The 21,334-nt window shown below is 39.3% G+C and overlaps 1 protein-coding gene across 1 annotated transcript; it reads right to left on the reverse strand.

The window, feature by feature from the left end:
* Positions 1-205: 205 nt before the first annotated feature.
* On the reverse strand, positions 206-3,299 carry LOC145099725 (protein FAR1-RELATED SEQUENCE 5-like). The gene is made up of 5 exons (XM_079037247.1): positions 3,212-3,299; positions 2,115-2,919; positions 1,780-2,003; positions 1,213-1,622; positions 206-826 (listed from the first exon to the last, which is right to left on the reverse strand). Exons 1-5 carry the CDS (start codon positions 3,297-3,299, stop codon positions 206-208), a joined length of 2,148 nt encoding a protein of 715 aa, XP_078893373.1.
* Positions 3,300-21,334: the final 18,035 nt, after the last annotated feature.

The following is a 21,334-nucleotide window of genomic DNA, read 5'->3' on the forward strand; positions in this document are numbered from 1 at the left end:
CATATTTGTATTCATTTATGAATAATTTACAATATCAATATAACTTATTTTATAGTAATTTAAAAACAAATATCAACGTATCAATTTACCATATCAATATAAATGTGTATTATTCATACATGAATATTATTGTTTATTGTTTTTATCTGCATATATTCATAATGAATAAAACCAAAAAACATTAAAAAAAAAAACTAAAAAATCCCTAACTGTCTTTTGTTGATTTAGCAGCTCCAACTCTTTCTGGACAAGTACGTAAATTGTGTGGAACTCGTTTTCCACATCCTGAAAACATTCTATATTCTTTTTTAGAATTTTCATATGCTACTTCACCTGTACTTGGAATTCTTTTCTTGATTCCAGAACTTTTATTGCTTTGAACTTCAGGAACGTGAATATTAATCTCTTCTGGAATAGGAATAGTAACACCCAAAAGCTTGCATACGACTTCACCATCTGTCTTGCTTTTCAACCCAGGAGAAATATAATCACTCTCAAATTCCTTCAACAACATTTGTTGTTTCTCAGCAAACAAAGCCAATCTCTTTTTGTCATCTCTTACAATATCCAAACATGATTCAAAACTATAATATGAATCATTGACTAGCTTTACATTCTCACAATCACCTGAATCGGATTGAACAGAACTAAAATGATAATTTCTTGATATCACATCCTTTCTCCATCTCTTCAAAATGTACCTTTCAGGAATTCCTTTAACACCACATCTCATCATTATTGTAAAAGCATGTCTGCATAAAACACTCATACGCTTAAAATGTTCACAGCTGCTATTTATTTCTTTCTCTTCAGCTTTTATTTCAACCTGATACAAAAAAAATTTACACATTTACATTCATATAAGAATACTCATATCAACACTCATATATTCATATATTCATATAATATTCATATATTCATATATTCATATAATATTCATATATTCATATATGAATATTGATATTCATATATGAATATTCTCATATTCATATATGAATATTCTCATATTCATATATGAATATTATTACATTTTTCATAAAAAAAAACTAGTAAAATTACCTTAAATTCATTTTTAAAATCACTTTTACGGTTGTGGTGCTGCACAATGTAAACTTCCCAACCATCTTCAATACCAACATATGAGTATGTACAGAAAAAATATGCTTTATATATTTCTTTTTGCACCTCAAAAAATAATATACTTGTATAAACCTTTGATGCTTGCAGTTCTATTTCTTGAGGTGTTTGCATTTTATATGATGCTTTCTTTGATGCCTTATTAAGCTCTTGTTGAGTATTCCTTTGCTTTTGAATGGCAGTGTCGTAATTCATCATGAAATTCAAAAGTAAGTTCCCACTTTCTGAGTATGTATTAAAGGATGAATTCATACTCTCTGACCTCGATGTAGTCTTCATCAAACCACACATTGGAATATCACTAAAATATCCAGGTATCCATGAATCACATATTGTAAACATGTCTTTAAACCATCTTGTGTCTTCAAGATTGAATTCTTTCATAAGCAAACACCACTTCACCTCAAAAACATCAAGTTTCATATTAATGTCCCAAACAAGCTTTGAAAACCTTTTTCTAAAGTCTATGTTAGTAAATAAATCATCTGATATATGTATTAAAACAAAAATATTCATAAATGAATAAATAATAATAAGTAAAATAACAATCAATATTCATAAATGAATATACTAATAAGTAATATATTTGAAATATATTAAAATAATACTTTTTTTTCAACTTTTTCATTATATGCCACATACATAATCGGTGCTTTGAATTACGAAACACATTCTCAACAACTTGTTTTATTGCAACATCTTGATCGGTCAAAACAAGTGTTGGTTCTTTCCCATGAGTTTTAAGAAATGCTTTAAGCAACCAAGAGTAAGACTCAATGCTTTCATTGCTTAGCAACCCAGATCCAATAGTAACCGATTTTTTATGATGGTCAATAGCAGTAAACGGAACAAAAACCATTCGATACCTAACACACAAAAAAATGTTCATTAAAGTCAATTTTTGATATATTAATAAGTGAATATAAAAATATTCATATATGAATAAGCTATAAACAAAAGTAGATAAAATAACTTACTTGTTTGTTCGGAAAGTCGCATCAAACGAGATAACATCACCAAATTCAGCATAATATGCCTTCTCCATTTCATCAGCCCAAAACATACAGTCCAAAACATCATCTTGACAATTAAACTCAAATGAGTAATTTGGATTGTGAGCTCGACGGTCATTCATTGTGTTTACTATCATTTGGGCATCTTTATAACCAATAACCTTGTTGATATCTCTCCTTAAAATTTTATAGTCAACTACTTTTGGCTTTACAAACTCATACCCACCTCTCAAACTTGCCCTCAACTTATGAGTCATAGTTGGACCTATTTTTGATGTGGAATCACGCACAATAAACTCTTTTTCTGAATATGACATTTGTCTCGCTTTTTTTAAATCGCTTCTCTTCTCAAGTGGATGGTTGTGAAGTTCATCAAACTGAAAAACTTTATAATCTGGAGTTCCATACACAGATTTAAATATAATCTTTGCTTGACAACCAATAGCTCTTGAATTTGAATTTCGTTTCCTCCTAACACCACTTGTACCTAGTGTGTCACAAGATTTCTTTTTCTGTTTACCACCACGATTACATATAACATGTTTCTTCTTTATAATCTTGTTATCAAACCTTGACTGTGTGCTCAGTCTAACATCAAAACCACCAATTTCAGCATACTCAGAATACATTTTGATAGACAACTTTAATGATTTGAATATTAAACCCTTAAATGGAATAAGTTGAACAAGTACATCTGGCTTATAAACATGTTCTGCAATTATATCATCACAATATTGTGCATCATGTACTGAACTTGAAGATTCACCACCTAAAATAATAATGCATGAATAAAACAATAATATATATGAATACATAAAACTCATATAAATAAAACATTCATATATGAATATATAAAATTCATGAGGATTCAAATTATATAAAATAAAACATAAGTTATTCATATATAAATAAAACGAAAAAATAATAAATTCGAAATTACAATTATCACACGTTTATTCATATATGAATAAGACAACAATTTATTCATATTAACATATTCATATGTAAATAAATGATAATCAACAAAATTAAAAACAACAAAATAATTCAATAACTGATACCTTCAAAAAATGAGTTCTCAACATCTTCTTCTTCACTCTCACTCATAGAATAATACAAATCACCATCAATAACACTAGAATTCGACATAATACACCAAATGATCTATATAAATAAACAAAAACAATCTTAATATCGAATATATCGAATATATCTCACAAAAAAAGTCGTAAAGATGAAAACCTGGTTAAACTCGAATATATCTCACCTCAACGTACAAAATATCTGAAAGAAACTTAAATCATATATGATCAGATGATGTAATTAAGCAATCTCTCTCAGTACAAAGCGTAAAAACTACAACGATATATCCGATTAAAAATTAAATCAGCTCTGATTCGAAATAAATATCTCAAACTGCTTAACAAAAATCCGATGAAATAACTCCAATACATATTCGAAACTTGATAATCTTGATAATGAACTCCGATGAAACAACTCGAAAACGAAGATAATAAGCGTAATTACAAACAAATTATAAAAAGCAGTAATCTTGATAATGAACTCCGATCTATCCGATTCAAACGATATACATACCTGATCAAATCGGAAACTGAATACGAAGTAGAAAATTGAAACACAGATGCGAAACTTCACGATTAATGGAATGAATACGTATAATTGCTAACGAGTTATATAAAGAAAATAATCTTGATAATGAATTCCTCATATCCGATTCAAACGAGCTAAAGATATCATCAAATTGGAAACTGATAACAACGAACAGGTAAGTTCTATGTAAAAAAGTTGCTAATTTACAAAGATACCCTTAATGAAAATGGACACGCGCATTTTTTTTTTAATTTGAACATGTTAGATAAATCATTGTCTGAGAATGATTCCTCTATTCTCAACCTTTTTTTCTCAATTGAACTTACCTCTCTCTCTCTCTCTCTCTCTCTCTCTCTCTCTCTTTATATATATATATATATATATATATATATATATATATATATATATATATATATATATATATATATATATATATATATATATGGGGTGTATATGTGTGCATGTATGTATATAATGTTTCTAGTTTCTATTGATCTCAATTAGTAATGTTGTTAGAAAATTTTAGAATTCTTTTTGTGATACATATTGCTGAATTCTTCAATATTTTTTATACTGTTATTATTTAATTTGACTTTAATAAGGCTGTACTTGATTGTTATTTTTATTGCATTGTCAAATAAAATACCGAAAAACCCAAGAGAATGTAGGAAATAAGCGAAAGTAGATCCAATCAACCCACCAACAAAAAACCACATTACAAACAAAATCCGTTTTCTTATGACTAAAACTCAATTTTCGCAGTTTGATTTTGATTTATCGGGTCAAATTAGACCGTATTCACCATGCATGGAAGCATCCGATAAAGATGAAACTTGACATATAAAAGTTTGATAGTGGATGTTGAAGATGGCTTTTGTATAGTTTGACATGTAATGGAATAAAGTGTAATTTATAATTAGTTTTTATGTGTAAGGCTTTGTTGGCAAAAGCTCATGTCCAACATTGCATATATTTATATGATAGTTGTGGCCCGACAAACAAGCATAAGTTTATTTAAAACTCAAGGTATATTATTCCTAGGATTTAAGAAAGAAGTACAATTATTTTTTACTTGAACCCACATTTGAAAGGAATGCCCAAGCTCGCAAAGAATTCTATGATTGAATGAAGATAAGAGTCAAGTCAACTGCCAAGTTGTACGCGGAAGGACGGAAGAGTCCCACGTGCACAAATGCGTCGCTTGGAAATCCCAATGGTAAATGGTTAGGGTGTCAAAATAATTTAATTACTAGGTTGTATTATTTTATTTTTTTGTACATGCAAAAGTAATTTTTTTAGCAAATTCACATATATGATATCCTTGGTAACATTTTTGTAGATATTAATTCTCAGCAAAAATTCTATCATTGATAAATATTATTTCGCTAAGGGTATCAAAAACCAGGATTTTTTTCATCCTTGTTCGTCGTCCGTGCTTACATCCATAATTTTCACAAATAATTCTATGAAAATGACATGAAAAATTTGTAGAGAAATGATGATTTTGCTACTTATATTTTACTAAACTGTAACATCTTAATGAGGAGGTACTTTTAATTTTGACCATATAATTGAATTATATTGCATTTTGGTCCCTAAGTAAAAGAAATGGTGCAAAAGGGGCCCATAGTGATACTTTGGTAAATTTGGACTTTGGGGAGTATGTTGAACGTACATGTGTACGCTGAGTGTACTAGGGCGCACCTTAGTACGTTGGGCATATACCTCGTACGCAGGACATATGTGAAGATCATGCAAACCCTAATTTTAAGGGTTTTGGCCCTATATAATCATCATTATAACCTCATGTCCCTTTCCTTCTTCATTCACCCTCTGTGAGAATGACCCCTAAGCAACCCTAAGTGGAAGAGTGCCTTTTTGGAGCCAGTGGATTGTTTTAGAAGAGTTCTTGAAGGTGAAGAGCTTGGAGTTGGGAAACACTTTGGATCTGGGATTTCTTCCTTGTTAGCAAGCTCCAGAAGGTAAAACGCTTGCATCTTTACCACTCCATCTTGTAGGTCTAGATTCTTGATCTATTAAGACACCTTTTGGTCCCAAATGGTGATTCTTGGGCATGGTCTGTTGATGACCCATTAAGCCACCCTTTCAGACCTTAGGAAGGGTCTTCAGCCATAAAAAAGGGTCTTAATGGTTGATTTTGCTCCATGTATTCTTTAGAGTGTCTTAATGCATTAATATGTTGAGTTAAGCACTTCATGGGTATGCAAAGTCATAAAGTTGGAAACTTTATGACTCTTGATGATGATTTAGTGTTGGATCTGAAAGTTGGATGTAAAAGCTTAAGGCATTAAGATCTTAATGAGTTTTTGGGAAGACTGGGCAGACCCCTTGCGTAAATTGAGTACGCAGCGCTTACGTGGTCAGCCTCCCCGATGGTGGTTAATGCTCGAGTATGCCCCGCGTACGTGATTTGTGTCGAATCGATTGAGTTGACTCGACTGGGTTGACTCAGTTGACTTGTTGATTTTAACTAGTTTGACTTTGACTTTGACCAAGTTTGACGAAGGGGTATTTTGGGTAATTTTAATGGTGTTTGAGAAATTGGTCATTTGGATGAATAAGTATCGGTTAGAGCTGAGATTCGGAGTCGAGACCTCATCAGCTATCATTCAGACTATGAGGTGAGTTTTCCTCACTGTATTTACGGGTCGAAGGCACTAAGCACGATCCATTGAATTGATATCCTGCTATACATTGATATGTTGAGTATGGGATATATCTGCATTATTATATGCTAGTTGCTTATATGCTTAGACTGGTAGATCTGTAGGACTACCTATGATTTCTGTCTGCATTATTATTTGTATGTTGCTTATGTTTGTTATTTGTTATATGTCGACATATTGTGTTAAGTTAAGGTTGTACTGCTTTGTGTTGTATCCAACAAACCTGGGAGCATTCTAGATATGAGCTTAAGGTTGGTTGGCATGCCAGACTCATACTGAGGGCTTAGAAGCATTCTAGATACGAGATGAGGGTCGATTGGAATGCCAAACTCATACTAAGGGCCTGAGGGTATTCCAGTCTGATGACTGAGTGGATTTGTTGTATATTGGCATTCCAACCTAGGTTATTCCATCCCGAGGATGATTGGACCCGAAGGTTGACTGGGCATGGGGTCCAACGTGATGGTTGATTGGACTCGACATGATGTTATATATATATATATATATATATATATATATATGTGTGTGTGTGTGTGTGATTTGTTGGTGTGTTGGTACTTTGGAGGAATTCACTGAGCTTTGGCTTATAGTTTTTAGTTGTTATTTCAGGTACTTTTGATGATTATGGGAAGGAGAAGGTGTGACCATACACATCCTCTTTTTATGGCTTTATGATTTTGGGATACTCTGATATGGATAAAAAAAATTGGAAACAATGATTTTGTAAACATTTTATGACTATGGTTTTTTTTTTTTTAAGTTTTAATTTATTTTGATTTTTGATTCGTTACAAGTTGGTATCAGAGACTTAGTTTGAGTGAATTAGAGGAACACCCGTGTGAATCCAGTCTCAAACTAAAGAAACGAAAAGGTTTTAAAATTGATTTTCAAAATTATCAAGAGAGGATGTGATGTGTACGATCAGTCGAAGCTAGTAAGTAGACCCCAAATTACCACACTGTTATTTGATATTGCGATATGTTATAACATCATGCTATTGATAGGCTAAGGATCTTCAGGAATCACGTGATAGAATTGCCTGACTATATGACGCATGATAGCCTAGGGTGTTCCTTATATGAATAGACATCATTATTGCCGTTGCTTAGTGTATGCATCAAAATTATACATAACTAAGATTTTAGATCCTGAGAATCTTTGATTTAGCATTATTTCATGTTCCTTGTTTGGTTGTGGGATTAAGTTAGAATCAAGTATTCGACTGTCTATAGGATCCAATGTTATGTATGATTAGCATACACGAGTGCTGCAGGGTTGGTGGAAGTTTCATGGATGAGTTATGTGGAGTCAGTCGGCCAATTGCGTAATGTCTAGCCTTCATCTAGGAAGTGAGAATATGGTGCATGCATATTCTAGTGAGTGTGTTGGGGTTGTTGTGATGATCTTCTGAGACAAATACAGGTAAGTGTGGAAGGTAGTATGGGCCCGTACTACCAGAAGCACGGGACCCGTACGCATATCAAGAAAGTCACAACCCCTAGGGTTTTGTTGGGAATTAGTCCCTATGATATGTGTTTTATCTGATATCTCCCAAGTTTATTTTCAATATGGTGGTTGCGAGGCGATTTGAGTCGGGATCTAGATCAGGAGTTGGGGACAGGTGGCCAAGATGGGCCAGGATTTACTGAGGATCCAGTTAGGGAGATCATTCGTGAGGATGTTGTCTCTATTGTCCGGGAGCAGATACCAGAGTTGTTTGGTTCTATCAACACCGCGATGATGGAGTTCTTCGACGATCGATATAATTCATTTTACGAGGCTACTGTTGTTGCTGCTGCCACCACAGTCGTTGTCGTTGTGGGGATTGTCGTTGGGAGGGCTTTTCAGTATCGGGACTTCGATAATATGAAGCCCCCTGTATTTGACATAGTTCAGGACCCGATCATAGACATGAGGTTGTTGTATGATGTTGAGGGATGTTCCTTTACGTGCTCTGGCCCAGCTGACCACATTGTCTAATGCACTCTGAACCTTCTTCGGTTCAGAGCGAAGGATTGGTGGAGGTTAGTTACTAGTTCTTACACCCCATAGTAGCAAGTTGCAGTTTCATGGGAGCAATTCTCTTATATGTTCCACTCAAGATATGTTCCATTACTAGAGCAGGAAAGGCTGGCTCAGGAGTACTTGGATTTGAGGCAGGGGACCGATTCGGTGACAGAGATCACTAAGATGTTTACGGAGAGAGCTAGGTTTTTCCTTGACTTTGTTGCTTCTAAGCAAGCTCAGATGACACAATACCTAAGCATGCTCAAGATGGAAATATTTGTAGGAGGCTGCTAGGCGGCGGGAGATCGAGATGGAGCTCCAGACGAGGGAGCAGAGGTAGACCCCAACGCAGTGTCAGCCTGCGCTGAAGCCGTTCAAGACCGCTATTGTTAGATTTGGGCGTTGAAGGGGCCGTACTTGTGGAAAGTGTGGAAAGGTTCATGATGGTGCTTTCCGATCTTCTTCTAGATGCCACAATTGTGGCAAGTAGGGCCACGTTGCGAGGGATTGTCGTCGGCATGCTCTAGTACCCAACACCACGATTTGCTATAAATGCGACCATGTTAGCCATGTGAAGGACAACTGTCCCTTGCTTGATGCTAGGTCGATGCAAGCTCCAGCACCAGATACTATAAGGATCACTGATGAGAGCCAGGGTAAGGCGGAGCCCTCGAGGGCTCGAGGTCGTGCTTTTCAGCTTACGGCAGAGAAGGCCAGGGCGGTAGCAGACGTCGTGACCGATATGTTTCGATTTGTTATTGTGTTGATTATATTTTATGTTAAGCTCATATTTATGCTCCTAATAGGTATGTTCTTAGCGAACTCTTTTATTTCTCTTGTGTTATTTGAATCGGGCGCGAGTTGGTGCTTTGTGTCTCGATCGTTCAGTAGGGAGTTTGATATGTTTAATGGGGAGTTAGAGTGTATGTTGTGGGTTCTATCACCAACGAGCACGGGGTTCTTGCATCCACATTGTATCAGGGTTGTATATCGGAGATCTTTGGGGTTCCTTATCCGATTGATCTGATCCATATCCCCATGAGATATGTATGCGTGATAGTAGGTATGGACTGGATGAGCAGGTTTGGTGCCATGATCGATTGCGAGGGCCAACGATTGGTAGTTCAAACCCTAAGTAGGGGAGAACTGGTTATCTATGGAGAGGGCACCAAGGTTGGCTCATGCTTTTGTTCGGCAGCCAGGGCTCGATAGTATAGTTAGCATGGGTGCGCAGGTTATCTAGATTATGTGGTTGATACTCGGGTTGGAGAGCAGACTTCAAAATCAAAGGTACGAGTTGTTAGGGAGTTTGCCGATGTTATCCTGAAGGAATTACCTGGTGTGCCTCTCGAGAGGCAGGTTGAGTTCAAGATTGATCTAGCACCAGGTGCGGCTCCGATTGCCAAGGCTGCGTACCGCTTGGTACTGCCTTAGATGTAGGAGTTGTCCTCTCAGCTTCAAGAGCTGTTAGGAAAGCAGTTCATTAGGCTGAGCAGTTCATCGTGGGGAGCGCCTATAGTGTTCATCAAGAAGAAGGATGGTTCACAATGGATGTGCATTGATTACCTGGGAGTTGAACAAGTTAACGGTGAAGAACTGTTATCCCCTTCCGCAGATTGATGACCTTTTTGATTAGTTGTATGGTGCATCTTGGTTCTCCAAGATCGATATAAGGTCCGGGTATCATCCGGTGAGAGTAAGAGAGTATGACATGGAGAAGACCACGTTCCAGAATCGTTATGGGTATTACGAGTTCGTGATGATGCCATTTGGGCTCACCAATGTGCCTCGGTGTTTATAGATTTGATGAATCGGGTGTGTAGGTCGATGCTCTACTGATCTGTCATTGTATTTATTGATGAGATCTTGGTGTATTCCAAGACCAAAGAGCAGCATGGGGAGCACCTTCGAGAGCTACTGGGAGTATAGAGGTGGGAACGTCTGTTTGCCTAGTTCTCGAAGTGTGAGTTTTGGTGAGGAGAGGTCCAGTTCTTAGGGCATCTCTGTGACAACCCAAACTTATTGTCGTTACATAATCCCGTTTTCACTAACGGAATTCGTTGTTATGTATTAATTTCCGAAATATTTGGATTCGTCAATAAATAAATATCTATTTATTTATATTTTCTTGACATTATCATTTTAGTATAAGTAAATATTACTGGTTAGTTTTAACCCCGTTTAACCAAACAAAGTTATATTACCTTCCAACCACTTCACCCGGGTAAAAAGTTTTAACCCCGTTAAACTTTAACATCGGGTAGCTGTGTACCGGGTGCAATAACCAAGGCATATAAAAAGGAAGTGTATACCACTTGAACACTCTTTACCACCCTCTCACTCTCTCTCACTACTTTCTCTCTCTAGACCCGATCTCGACCCCGAAAACCGCGAATTCCGGCTTCCTAACGTAAGAGTTTCTTCCCTATCTTGTTCTAAACATATTCCATTGCATTTAGAGCCCAAAAATCATAAGAATTAGTGGAATATATGGAGTTTACGGCCTAGGAAGCCCCTTAGGTCGTAAACACCCCAAATCATGACCAAAGTCCCCATTTCTCTTCTTTTAAGCCTGGATACTAGTTAGGGGTTGTACCTAGGAGCCTTTGATCATCAAAACCATAAGTTTTAGAGCACTAAAAAGGGTTTACGGCCCAAGCACATGCTTAGGCCGTAAACACCCTTTTTCCATGTTAAAAGTCCCGTTTTTCCTTCCCTTAGGCTTATATATTAATTAAGAAAATTACCTAGATGAGTTTGGACACTAAAACAACACATTTTAGAGCCTAAAAGGGAGTTTACAGCCCAATCCTATGCTTAGGCTGTAAACACCCAATTCCCATGTCAAGATGTCCCAAAAACTCACCTAAGGCATTCTAGAATTTAGCTAAGATTTAAGGGAGTGCTTAGGACCATTTAACAATTCATTTTGAGGAACAAAATGGAGTTTACGGCCCAAGCCTAAGCTAGGACCGTAAACTCCCCTAAACTCAACCAAATGAAGGTTTTAAACCCCCAAATTGGTCCTAGACATTCACTAGAATTTTAGGGATTGATTTAAGGCATTAACTTGCATTTTGAGAGGAGGAAAAGAGTTTACGGCCAAGCCTAGGGGCTTACGGCCGTAAACTCCCAAGGAGTGGCCTTTGGGCCGTAAACTCCAAGGGAGTAAACTCTTGGACTCCCCCGTAACCCCTATTTGGCCTTATACGATCCCCGAGAACCACTTCTAAGCCCTAAGACCCCGAATCAATGCTAGAACACCTAAATATTTTAATGAAAAGCATAAAATGATTAATTTCTTGTAAAATACATATTTCATATGATATTAGGGTCTTAAAAGGTGCACAAGTCTTTATTTGGTACAAAACGCTCAACCGACACTTTCACCCGATTTACCCGATTTACTCGGTTTCAGGTGAGTTCATACCCCTGTAATGAACCTTTCAAATGTTTTTATATGTTTTAGGGGGGGATACAAGTCAAATATACATGTTTATGGAAATTAATCACATGTGATTCACTATCCGTAGTTCAAATCACATGTGATTTACCGCTATGCTTTATAAAAGGACTTTACGTTTTCAATACTATTTTGGATAAATAAACAATTTTCTAAATGTCCCCTTTTGACAAAGATTTTTATTAAATAAACTCCTTATAAAAATGTAACCACACTAATATATTTATATAAGTAAGACTTGAAGGACTTAGGACCGATAGCTCGCCTTATTTCCTGTTCTTGTTTGATTGTGGGCTTAGGGTAGTTGTTATCCGTCCGACTGTCGTTGATTTCTTAGTTATATATCATATATATTAGTGTTGGATACGAGTATTTTCATTTCATTTGATTTTTAAACCACTAAATTGACAAGAACCATACACACTAAGTTGACTATAATAGATATAGTTAAGGCCACTATTACTCGCTATAGCTACTACTCTACACACTATAATACACTCTATTACGATACTATACACTAATAAGAGAACACACTACGAGTTATACAAAAGACTACTACACTATAATACAAGAGAAAGCACTAAGCAGGAGATAACACACTAACTCACTACGAGATGCTCTATTCGCTACATACTACGCCCAGAGTTTTCCGACAGGAAGACGACGCTATATGTATCGATCTATATGGGGCAGACACTATTACATCCCGACTGCTAACTTCAGTCCGAGCCGTACAGGCCCAGGGGTGCCACTACTTCATTAGACTGTGCATGACCGGGAAGGTCATGGGGTCCTCTATTATTCACACTATCGGAAACATACAAGAAATACACTATAACCACACTAAAATACTAAACTAAAGGCTAAATTAATATCCCGAAGTAATCAAGTATCTAACACTAAAGGAAGTTTGCACCACTATTATTGACTACAGGCAAAACCTTCCATATTGCATTACTTATTTGAGATTCACTATTATACTTTTACAATAGATGGTTTTCAAAGATGAAAATTACATATTTCTTAAAGGTTTTCACTTACAATGTATTTATGGAAAATATAGGATTTTCTAGGTTTTTCTTCTACTTATGAATGTAAATTGCAGCTTTTCATACTATCGGTTCTAATGCTTTTTATACAAAAACTCACACTAAACTCTTATGAACTCACCAGCTTTATGCTGATATTTGTTTTCAAAATAACTTGTATCCTCAGGTCAAAGATAGACAGGTACAAGTGCAGCATTTTGGAGAAGGTGGAGCATACAAGATCCATCTCTTATTTTTGTATTACTTTTGGTGTTTAATAAACATTACAAAACACACTTGTAATTAAACTCACTATGTAATGCAATAGTTGTATGTTTCTTGTTTTTACTATTATGCAATTGTGATGATACTGTACATGATGTCCTCCACCCCGAAACGTATTCCGCCATTATCGGTTTTGGGGTGTGACAGATTGGTATCAGAGCACTGTTTGTAGTGAATCAAGTATATCAACCTATAAAAGATATACGAAATATAAACACTTCGGGACTAAAAGACTCTGACCAAGAATATATATTGTTAAGTATCTAAAAGATTTAACTAAGTATATATATACACACATCACTATAAAACACAGAAGTCAGTATCACCCTAGAACAAAACAAAAGTATTAAGATTGTTGGATAGCACAATTGGGCTTAGAGACATATAGTCACATTTGGGGGGATGTAGCCTGATCAACTACGTTTTCCTGGGAGTGACTAGTATGTGCCTAAGCTTGGTTGTGGTGTTGCAACAAGTCTAAAAACTTACCAACACTACCACAATAATGTTACCATAAGAATACTATAGGAGTATTCTGTATCTTTAGAACACACATATGTGATAACTAAAAGGGTCGTTACTGGTAGGACAATAGTTGCTAAGTGGATACACCACGGTTACATGTGACTAGGGCGCTATAGACTCAGAATCTGTAGCCTTTGCTTCATTCCCTGTTCTTGTTTGATTGGGGGGTCTAAAGTTAGGGTTGCTTATTCGAAGGACTATCTTGCTTCGGTTACATGTAATCGGTATGCACTACGCAAGTATTGGGTCGACTGATAACGATTCATCTTATAAGTATCTTAGAGTAGTACGTCTATTAACCTTTCCTTTCCCCCTTTTCTCGCGTAGATAGCATGGCTGGCTTCCACCATCCCGGTGATCCGTACTATCCAAACCAGGGCAATGGAGGATGGCTCGAGGAGGATTCTGACGATGATCACCCGATCCCTTTGGATGATCATCATGCTGAAGGTTTCTCGGATAGCTCGAGCTCCGAACCAGAAGTTAACAACCAACCTCCTGAAGCTCCGAACCCTAACCCCCGTCCGACATTTCAGGGTCCCACTCCTATGTGGGCCATATCCTTGCACCGATGGAGCGAGGAGCAGGGTCAGCCTTTACCTTACAATGGAGACCGAAGCTTCTACAACATAAGCAAAGGAGGATCAGCGGATCGGGTTCTGCCCATCATGATCCGAAGGATTGCCAGGAATGTCGAGCAGGGTCAAGCTGCTATTGGTCGAGTTGTAGAAGTGGATGCCAACTCGAATCTCAACACGGTTCGCATCCGCCAACTTGAAGAGGCCATGGACAGGACAAGGAGGACCAACGAGGCTCTGCAGCATCAGTTAGCTGCATCCCGAGCCGAAGTTAGGGAACTCCGAGCACGCCAAAGGACTCATGATCGACACCTTCAAGAAGTTATGCGTCAGCTAGCGGATCTAAGGATTCGCCCAACAAGTAACCGTCGCCAATAGAAGACGTCTAGTTACCTCACTCTTTTGTTTAAAGGACTAGCCTTTCCCCTCTATGTTCCGTAGATCTCTTGTCTGTAAACATTCCTAGCTTAAAAATACTCTAACTAGACCTCTAAACTGCCAACGTTTTCTTTATGGTTTGATGTAAGACCTACTGTTACGTCAATTTTCATGAACTTGTGTTACATCATTAATACCAGTATATTGGCAGTTGATTACTCCATTGCTATGACTCTCATTCTGATCTTGGGTTATGTTAATTTAATCCACGAAACACTCTATTCACATTTGCACTAGACTCTTACTATTGCTATCATTTCTATGATCTTCCAGTGAAAGATGCCTCCACGAAAGCGTCCAATCAGAGGAAGACCAGCAACTCAAACCCCTCCTCCACCACCTCCTCCTCCGCAGTTCGATCCAGTGCTGTTCCAAACAGCTGTGACCGTGGCTGTGACAGCAGCCATGGCCCAAATGAACTCCGGGGACGCAAGCGGTGGTAACTCCAGGTTTGGTGAAGTCCATCAACGAGTGCAGGGATGCACTTATAAGGACTTCATGAACTGTAAGCCTACCTTCTTCGATGGTACCGGAGGAATTCTAGCGTTATCCCAATGGTTTGAAAGAACCGAAGCTGTGTTTGAAATGTGCTCTTGCCCCGAAGAGAGCAAAATCAAGTTCGCTACCGCCACCCTCACCAACAGGGCCCTGACATGGTGGAACGGCCAGGTCAGTGCACTCTCCTTGGTTTCAGCTAATGTCATGGGCTGGGACACTTTAAAGGATCTTATGAGGAAGGAATACTGCCCTAGGGGCGAAATCCAGAAACTTGAGGAGGAACTCTGGAACCTTAAGATGGTGGGGACTGATATAATAGCGTACACGGCCAGGTTCTGCGACTTGGCGGCTATGTGTCCCAATATGATCCCGTCATAGAGCAAGAAGATTGAACGGTACATCTAGGGTTTAGTGCCCCCGTATCGAGGAAATGTTCTAGCCTCACGCCCTACCACCTTCGACAGCGCCAAGGAATTGGCCCAGAGTCTGATCAACCATGAAGTCTCTTCCACTCCAGCAACAGCAACCCCCACTACCACTGCACCACCCGGTTCATCTGACAGAAAGAGGAAGCGTATGGATAATAAGAAAGGCAAGAAAACTCAAACCTCCTCCAAGGACCAGCAAATTGTGGCGGTCCATGCTGCCACCACTCCAGCCGCACCTGCCCCGCCAAAAGCTTATAGTGGGAATCTGCCCAAATGTCCCAAATGTCCTTTCCACCACCACGGCCCCTGCCGTGAATTGCAGTGCTCCAACTGTGGTCAGAAAGGCTATAATGTCCGATTTTGCAAGGCCCCTCCCAAACCTATCTCGCAAGTTTCCGGTTCGGGAGTGACCCCGACATGTTATGGCTGCGGTGAAGCTGGTCATTTTAAGAAGAACTGTCCGAAGGCTACAAATGCCGGGGGAACTGGAAGGTTACTCGCTATCGGTCACAATGAAGCGGTAGCGGATCCCACAGTGGTCATGGGTACGTTTCTTCTCAACAACTCTTATGCCTGTGTCTTATTCGATAGTGGTGCAGAAAGAAGCTTCATAAATCAAAACTTTAAACACTTACTCAAACAAACTCCTCAACCACTAAAGAAACATTCGTCGTAGAAATGGCTAACAGGAAGGCTGAAAGCTCTAACGAAATCTACATAGGTTGTACCTCCACGTTAGACGATCACCCATTTCCAATCGATCTTGTACCAGTCTCAATCAAAAACTTCGATGTCATTGTTGGTATGGACTGGTTGAGTCTTCATCGCGCCGATATCCTATGCTCCGACAAAGCCATTCGCCTGAATCTTCCAAATCACGAAACCCTATTGATCTATGGAGATAAACCGGGTACGAGCCTTCGTATCATCTCCAGTATTCAGGCTCAGAAATACTTGCGCAAGGAATATCACGCCTTTCTTGCTCACGTTGTCGACACTAGCCAGAAATCGAAAGATCCAAAGGACATTCCCGTTGTATGCGAATTCCCTGATGTTTTCCCAGAGGATCTTCCAGGTCTACCTCCCAAACGTCAAGTTGAGTTCAGAATCGACCTAGTCCCAGGAGCTACTCCCGTAGCTAAGTCGCCCTATCGTCTAGCGCCTGCCGAAATGCAAGAACTATCCGGTCAACTCAACGAACTGCTCAACAAGGGTTTTATAAGACCGAGCTTCTCACCTTGGGGAGCTCCGGTCTTGTTCGTGAAGACGAAGGATGGGTCGTTTCGGATGTGCATCGATTATAGGGAACTCAACAAACTCACAGTCAAAAATCGTTATCCTCTCCCTCGTATCGACGATCTATTCGACCAACTGCAAGGAGCAAGTTACTTCTCCAAGATTGATCTTAGATCCAGGTATCACCAGTTACGGGTGCTTGAGGAAGATGTCCCGAAGACAGCCTTCCGAACCCGTTACGGGCATTTTGAGTTCGTAGTGATGCCCTTTGGACTGACTAACACCCCCGCAGTATTCATGGACTTGATGAATAGGGTGTGTCGTCCATATCTAGATCAGTTCGTAATCGTCTTCATTGATGATATACTCGTCTACTCTCGAAGCGAGGAAGAACACAAGGATCACCTGTGACGAATCCTGGAAACGTTGCGATCAGAGAAGTTATATGCGAAGTTCTCTAAGTGCGAGTATTGGATCCAAAGAGTTGAATTCTTAGGACACGTGGTTAGTGAAGAAGGAATCCACGTGGATCCCTCCAAAATTAAAGCTATTGAGAACTGGTCAGCACCGAAGACGCCTACAGAAATTCGCCAATTTCTAGGCCTCGCTGGCTACTACCGTAGATTCATCCAAAACTTCTCTCGGATTGCGAAGCCCCTCACCATGTTGACACAGAAGGGTGTATCATTTGACTAGGAAAAGAAATAGGAGAAGGCATTCCAGACCCTGAAGCGAGCTTTATGCACCGCACCGGTATTATCCCTTCCCGAAGGGATAGAGCATTTTGTTGTATACTGCGATGCATCAAATCAGGGGCTCGGTTGTGTCTTGATGCAACGAGGTCAGTTCATCGCCTATGCCTCCAGACAGCTAAAGACACATGAGGTGAACTACACTACTCACGACCTCGAGTTAGGAGCGGTCGTCTTCGCACTAAAAATCTGGAGACACTACTTGTATGGGACGAAGAGCGTGGTGTACACTGATCACAAAAGCCTCCAACACTTACTGAACCAGAAAGAACACAACATGAGGTAGCGTCGATGGGTCGAACTACTCAGCGATTACGATTGCGAAATCCGATACCACCCGGGGAAAGCCAGCGTAGTAGCAGACGCCCTGAGTAGGAAGGAGTATTCTGGACGAAGAACCAAGTCATTGACAATGACTATCCGTTCGCATCTATCCGCACAGATCAGGGAGGCTCAGCTGGAAGCCTTAAAGCCTGAGAATGTGACGGGAGAATCCCTGCGCGGAATGGATAAAAGTTTGGAGGTCAAGGGTGACGGAGCCTACTACTTCATGGACCGAATCTGGACTCCGCGCCATGGAGGTTTCAGAGACTTGGTCATGAGGGAAGCACACAACACTCGCTACTCCGTCCACCCAGGTTCAGATAAGATGTATATGGATCTCAAAAAGCTATACTGGTGACCTAACATGAAAGCGGAGATCGCAACCTTCATGAGCAAGTGCCTTACTTGCACGAAGGTCAAGGTCGAATATCAAAAGCCATCAGGAATCCTCCAACAACCAGAGATACCGGAATGGAAGTGGGAGCGGATTACAATGGACTTTATAACCAAGCTACCCAAGACAGCGGGTGGGTTGGATACCATTTGGGTCATCGTCGACAGATTGACCAAGTCTGCACACTTCCTACCCATCAAGGAAACGGACAAGATGGAGAAACTCACAAGAACATACATAAAGGAAAATAGTGCGGCTGCATGGCATCCCTATATCTATTATCTCGGACAGAGATAGTAGATTTACCTCTAGATTTTGCAATCATTACAAAAGGCGCTAGGGACGAGGTTGGACATGAGTACAGCCTACCATCCGCAGACTGACGGACAAAGTGAGAGGACAATCCAAACTCTAGAAGATATGCTGCGAGCTTGTGTGATCGACTTCGGTAAATCGTGGGATACACACTTACCTCTTGTGAAGTTTTCCTACAACAACAGTTATCATACGAGCATCAAGGCAGCTCCATTCGAAGCCCTCTACGGCCAGAAGTGCAGATCCCCTCTGTGCTGGGCTGAGGTGGGTGACACTCAGTTAGCTAAAGGACGAGTTCCTGATAGCGCTCTCACTGGTCCGGAGATTATTCGAGAAACGACCGAAAAGATTGTACAGATTCGCGAACGATTAAAAGCCGCTAGGGATCGACAGAAAAGCTACGCAGACAAACGGAGAAAACCCTTAGAATTCCAGGTGGGAGACCGAGTCCTTTTGAATGTCTCGCCCTGGAAAGGCACGATACGCTTCGGAAAGCGTGGAAAGCTGAACCTGAGGTACATAGGGCCTTTTGAGATCCTTGCTAGAATCGGCCTTGTAGCCTACAAACTCAACCTACCCCACGAGCTAAGTAACATCCATCCTACCTTCCACGTCTCAAACCTGAAGAAATGCCTGTCCGACGAGACTCTCGTGATTCCCCTTGACGAGATCGAGGTCAATGAGAGCCTCAACTTCATGGAAGAGCCTGCGGAGATTATGGATCGGGAAGTGAAACGGACGAAACAAAGCCGCATCCCAATTGTGAAAGTTCGGTGGAACGCCAAGCGGGGACCGGAATTCACTTGGGAGCGCGAAGATCAAATGAAAGTCAAATATCCCCATCTCTTCGCTTAGTAGTATTGTAATACTTATCTGTATGAATTCTAAATTTCGGGACGAAATTCCCCTAACGGGGGGATGATGTAACAACCCAAACTTATTGTCGTTACATAATCCCGTTTTCACTAACGGAATTCGTCGTTATGTATTAATTTCCGAAATATTTGGAGTCGTCAATAAATAAATATCTATTTATTTATATTTTCTTGACATTATCATTTTAGTATAAGTAAATATAACTGGTAAGTGTTAACCCCGTTTAACCAAACAAAGTTATATTACCTTCCAACCACTTCACCCGGGTAAAAAGTTTTAACCCCGTTAAACTTTAACATCGGGTAGCCGTGTACCGGGTGCAATACCCGAGGCATATAAAAAGGAAGTGTATACCACTTGAACACTCTTTACCACCCTCTCACTCTCTCTCACTACTTTCTCTCTCTAGACCCGATCTCGACCCCGAAAACCGCGAATTCCGGCTTCCTAACGTAAGAGTTTCTTCCCTATCTTGTTCTAAACATATTCCATTGCATTTAGAGCCCAAAAATCATAAGAATTAGTGGAATATATGGAGTTTACGGCCTAGGAAGCCCCTTAGGTCGTAAACACCCCAAATCATGACCAAAGTCCCCATTTCTCTTCTTTTAAGCCTGGATACTAGTTAGGGGTTGTACCTAGGAGCCTTTGATCATCAAAACCATAAGTTTTAGAGCACTAAAAAGGGTTTACGGCCCAAGCACATGCTTAGGCCGTAAACACCCTTTTTCCATGTTAAAAGTCCCGTTTTTCCTTCCCTTAGGCTTATATATTAATTAAGAAAATTACCTAGATGAGTTTGGACACTAAAACAACACATTTTAGAGCCTAAAAGGGAGTTTACAGCCCAATCCTATGCTTAGGCTGTAAACACCCAATTCCCATGTCAAGATGTCCCAAAAACTCACCTAAGGCATTCTAGAATTTAGCTAAGATTTAAGGGAGTGCTTAGGACCATTTAACAATTCATTTTGAGGAACAAAATGGAGTTTACGGCCCAAGCCTAAGCTAGGACCGTAAACTCCCCTAAACTCAACCAAATGAAGGTTTTAAACCCCCAAATTGGTCCTAGACATTCACTAGAATTTTAGGGATTGATTTAAGGCATTAACTTGCATTTTGAGAGGAGGAAAAGAGTTTACGGCCAAGCCTAGGGGCTTACGGCCGTAAACTCCCAAGGAGTGGCCTTTGGGCCGTAAACTCCAAGGGAGTAAACTCTTGGACTCCCCCGTAACCCCTATTTGGCCTTATACGATCCCCGAGAACCACTTCTAAGCCCTAAGACCCCGAATCAATGCTAGAACACCTAAATATTTTAATGAAAAGCATAAAATGATTAATTTCTTGTAAAATACATATTTCATATGATATTAGGGTCTTAAAAGGTGCACAAGTCTTTATTTGGTACAAAACGCTCAACCGACACTTTCACCCGATTTACCCGATTTACTCGGTTTCAGGTGAGTTCATACCCCTGTAATGAACCTTTCAAATGTTTTTATATGTTTTAGGGGGGGATACAAGTCAAATATACATGTTTATGGAAATTAATCACATGTGATTCACTATCCGTAGTTCAAATCACATGTGATTTACCGCTATGCTTTATAAAAGGACTTTACGTTTTCAATACTATTTTGGATAAATAAACAATTTTCTAAATGTCCCCTTTTGACAAAGATTTTTATTAAATAAACTCCTTATAAAAATGTAACCACACTAATATATTTATATAAGTA

The sequence above is a fragment of the Lactuca serriola genome, chromosome 4 (genome assembly GCF_051521515.1).
Source record: "Lactuca serriola cultivar US96UC23 chromosome 4, Lser_US96UC23_V15, whole genome shotgun sequence".
NCBI classification, from domain to species: Eukaryota; Viridiplantae; Streptophyta; class Magnoliopsida; order Asterales; family Asteraceae; genus Lactuca; species Lactuca serriola.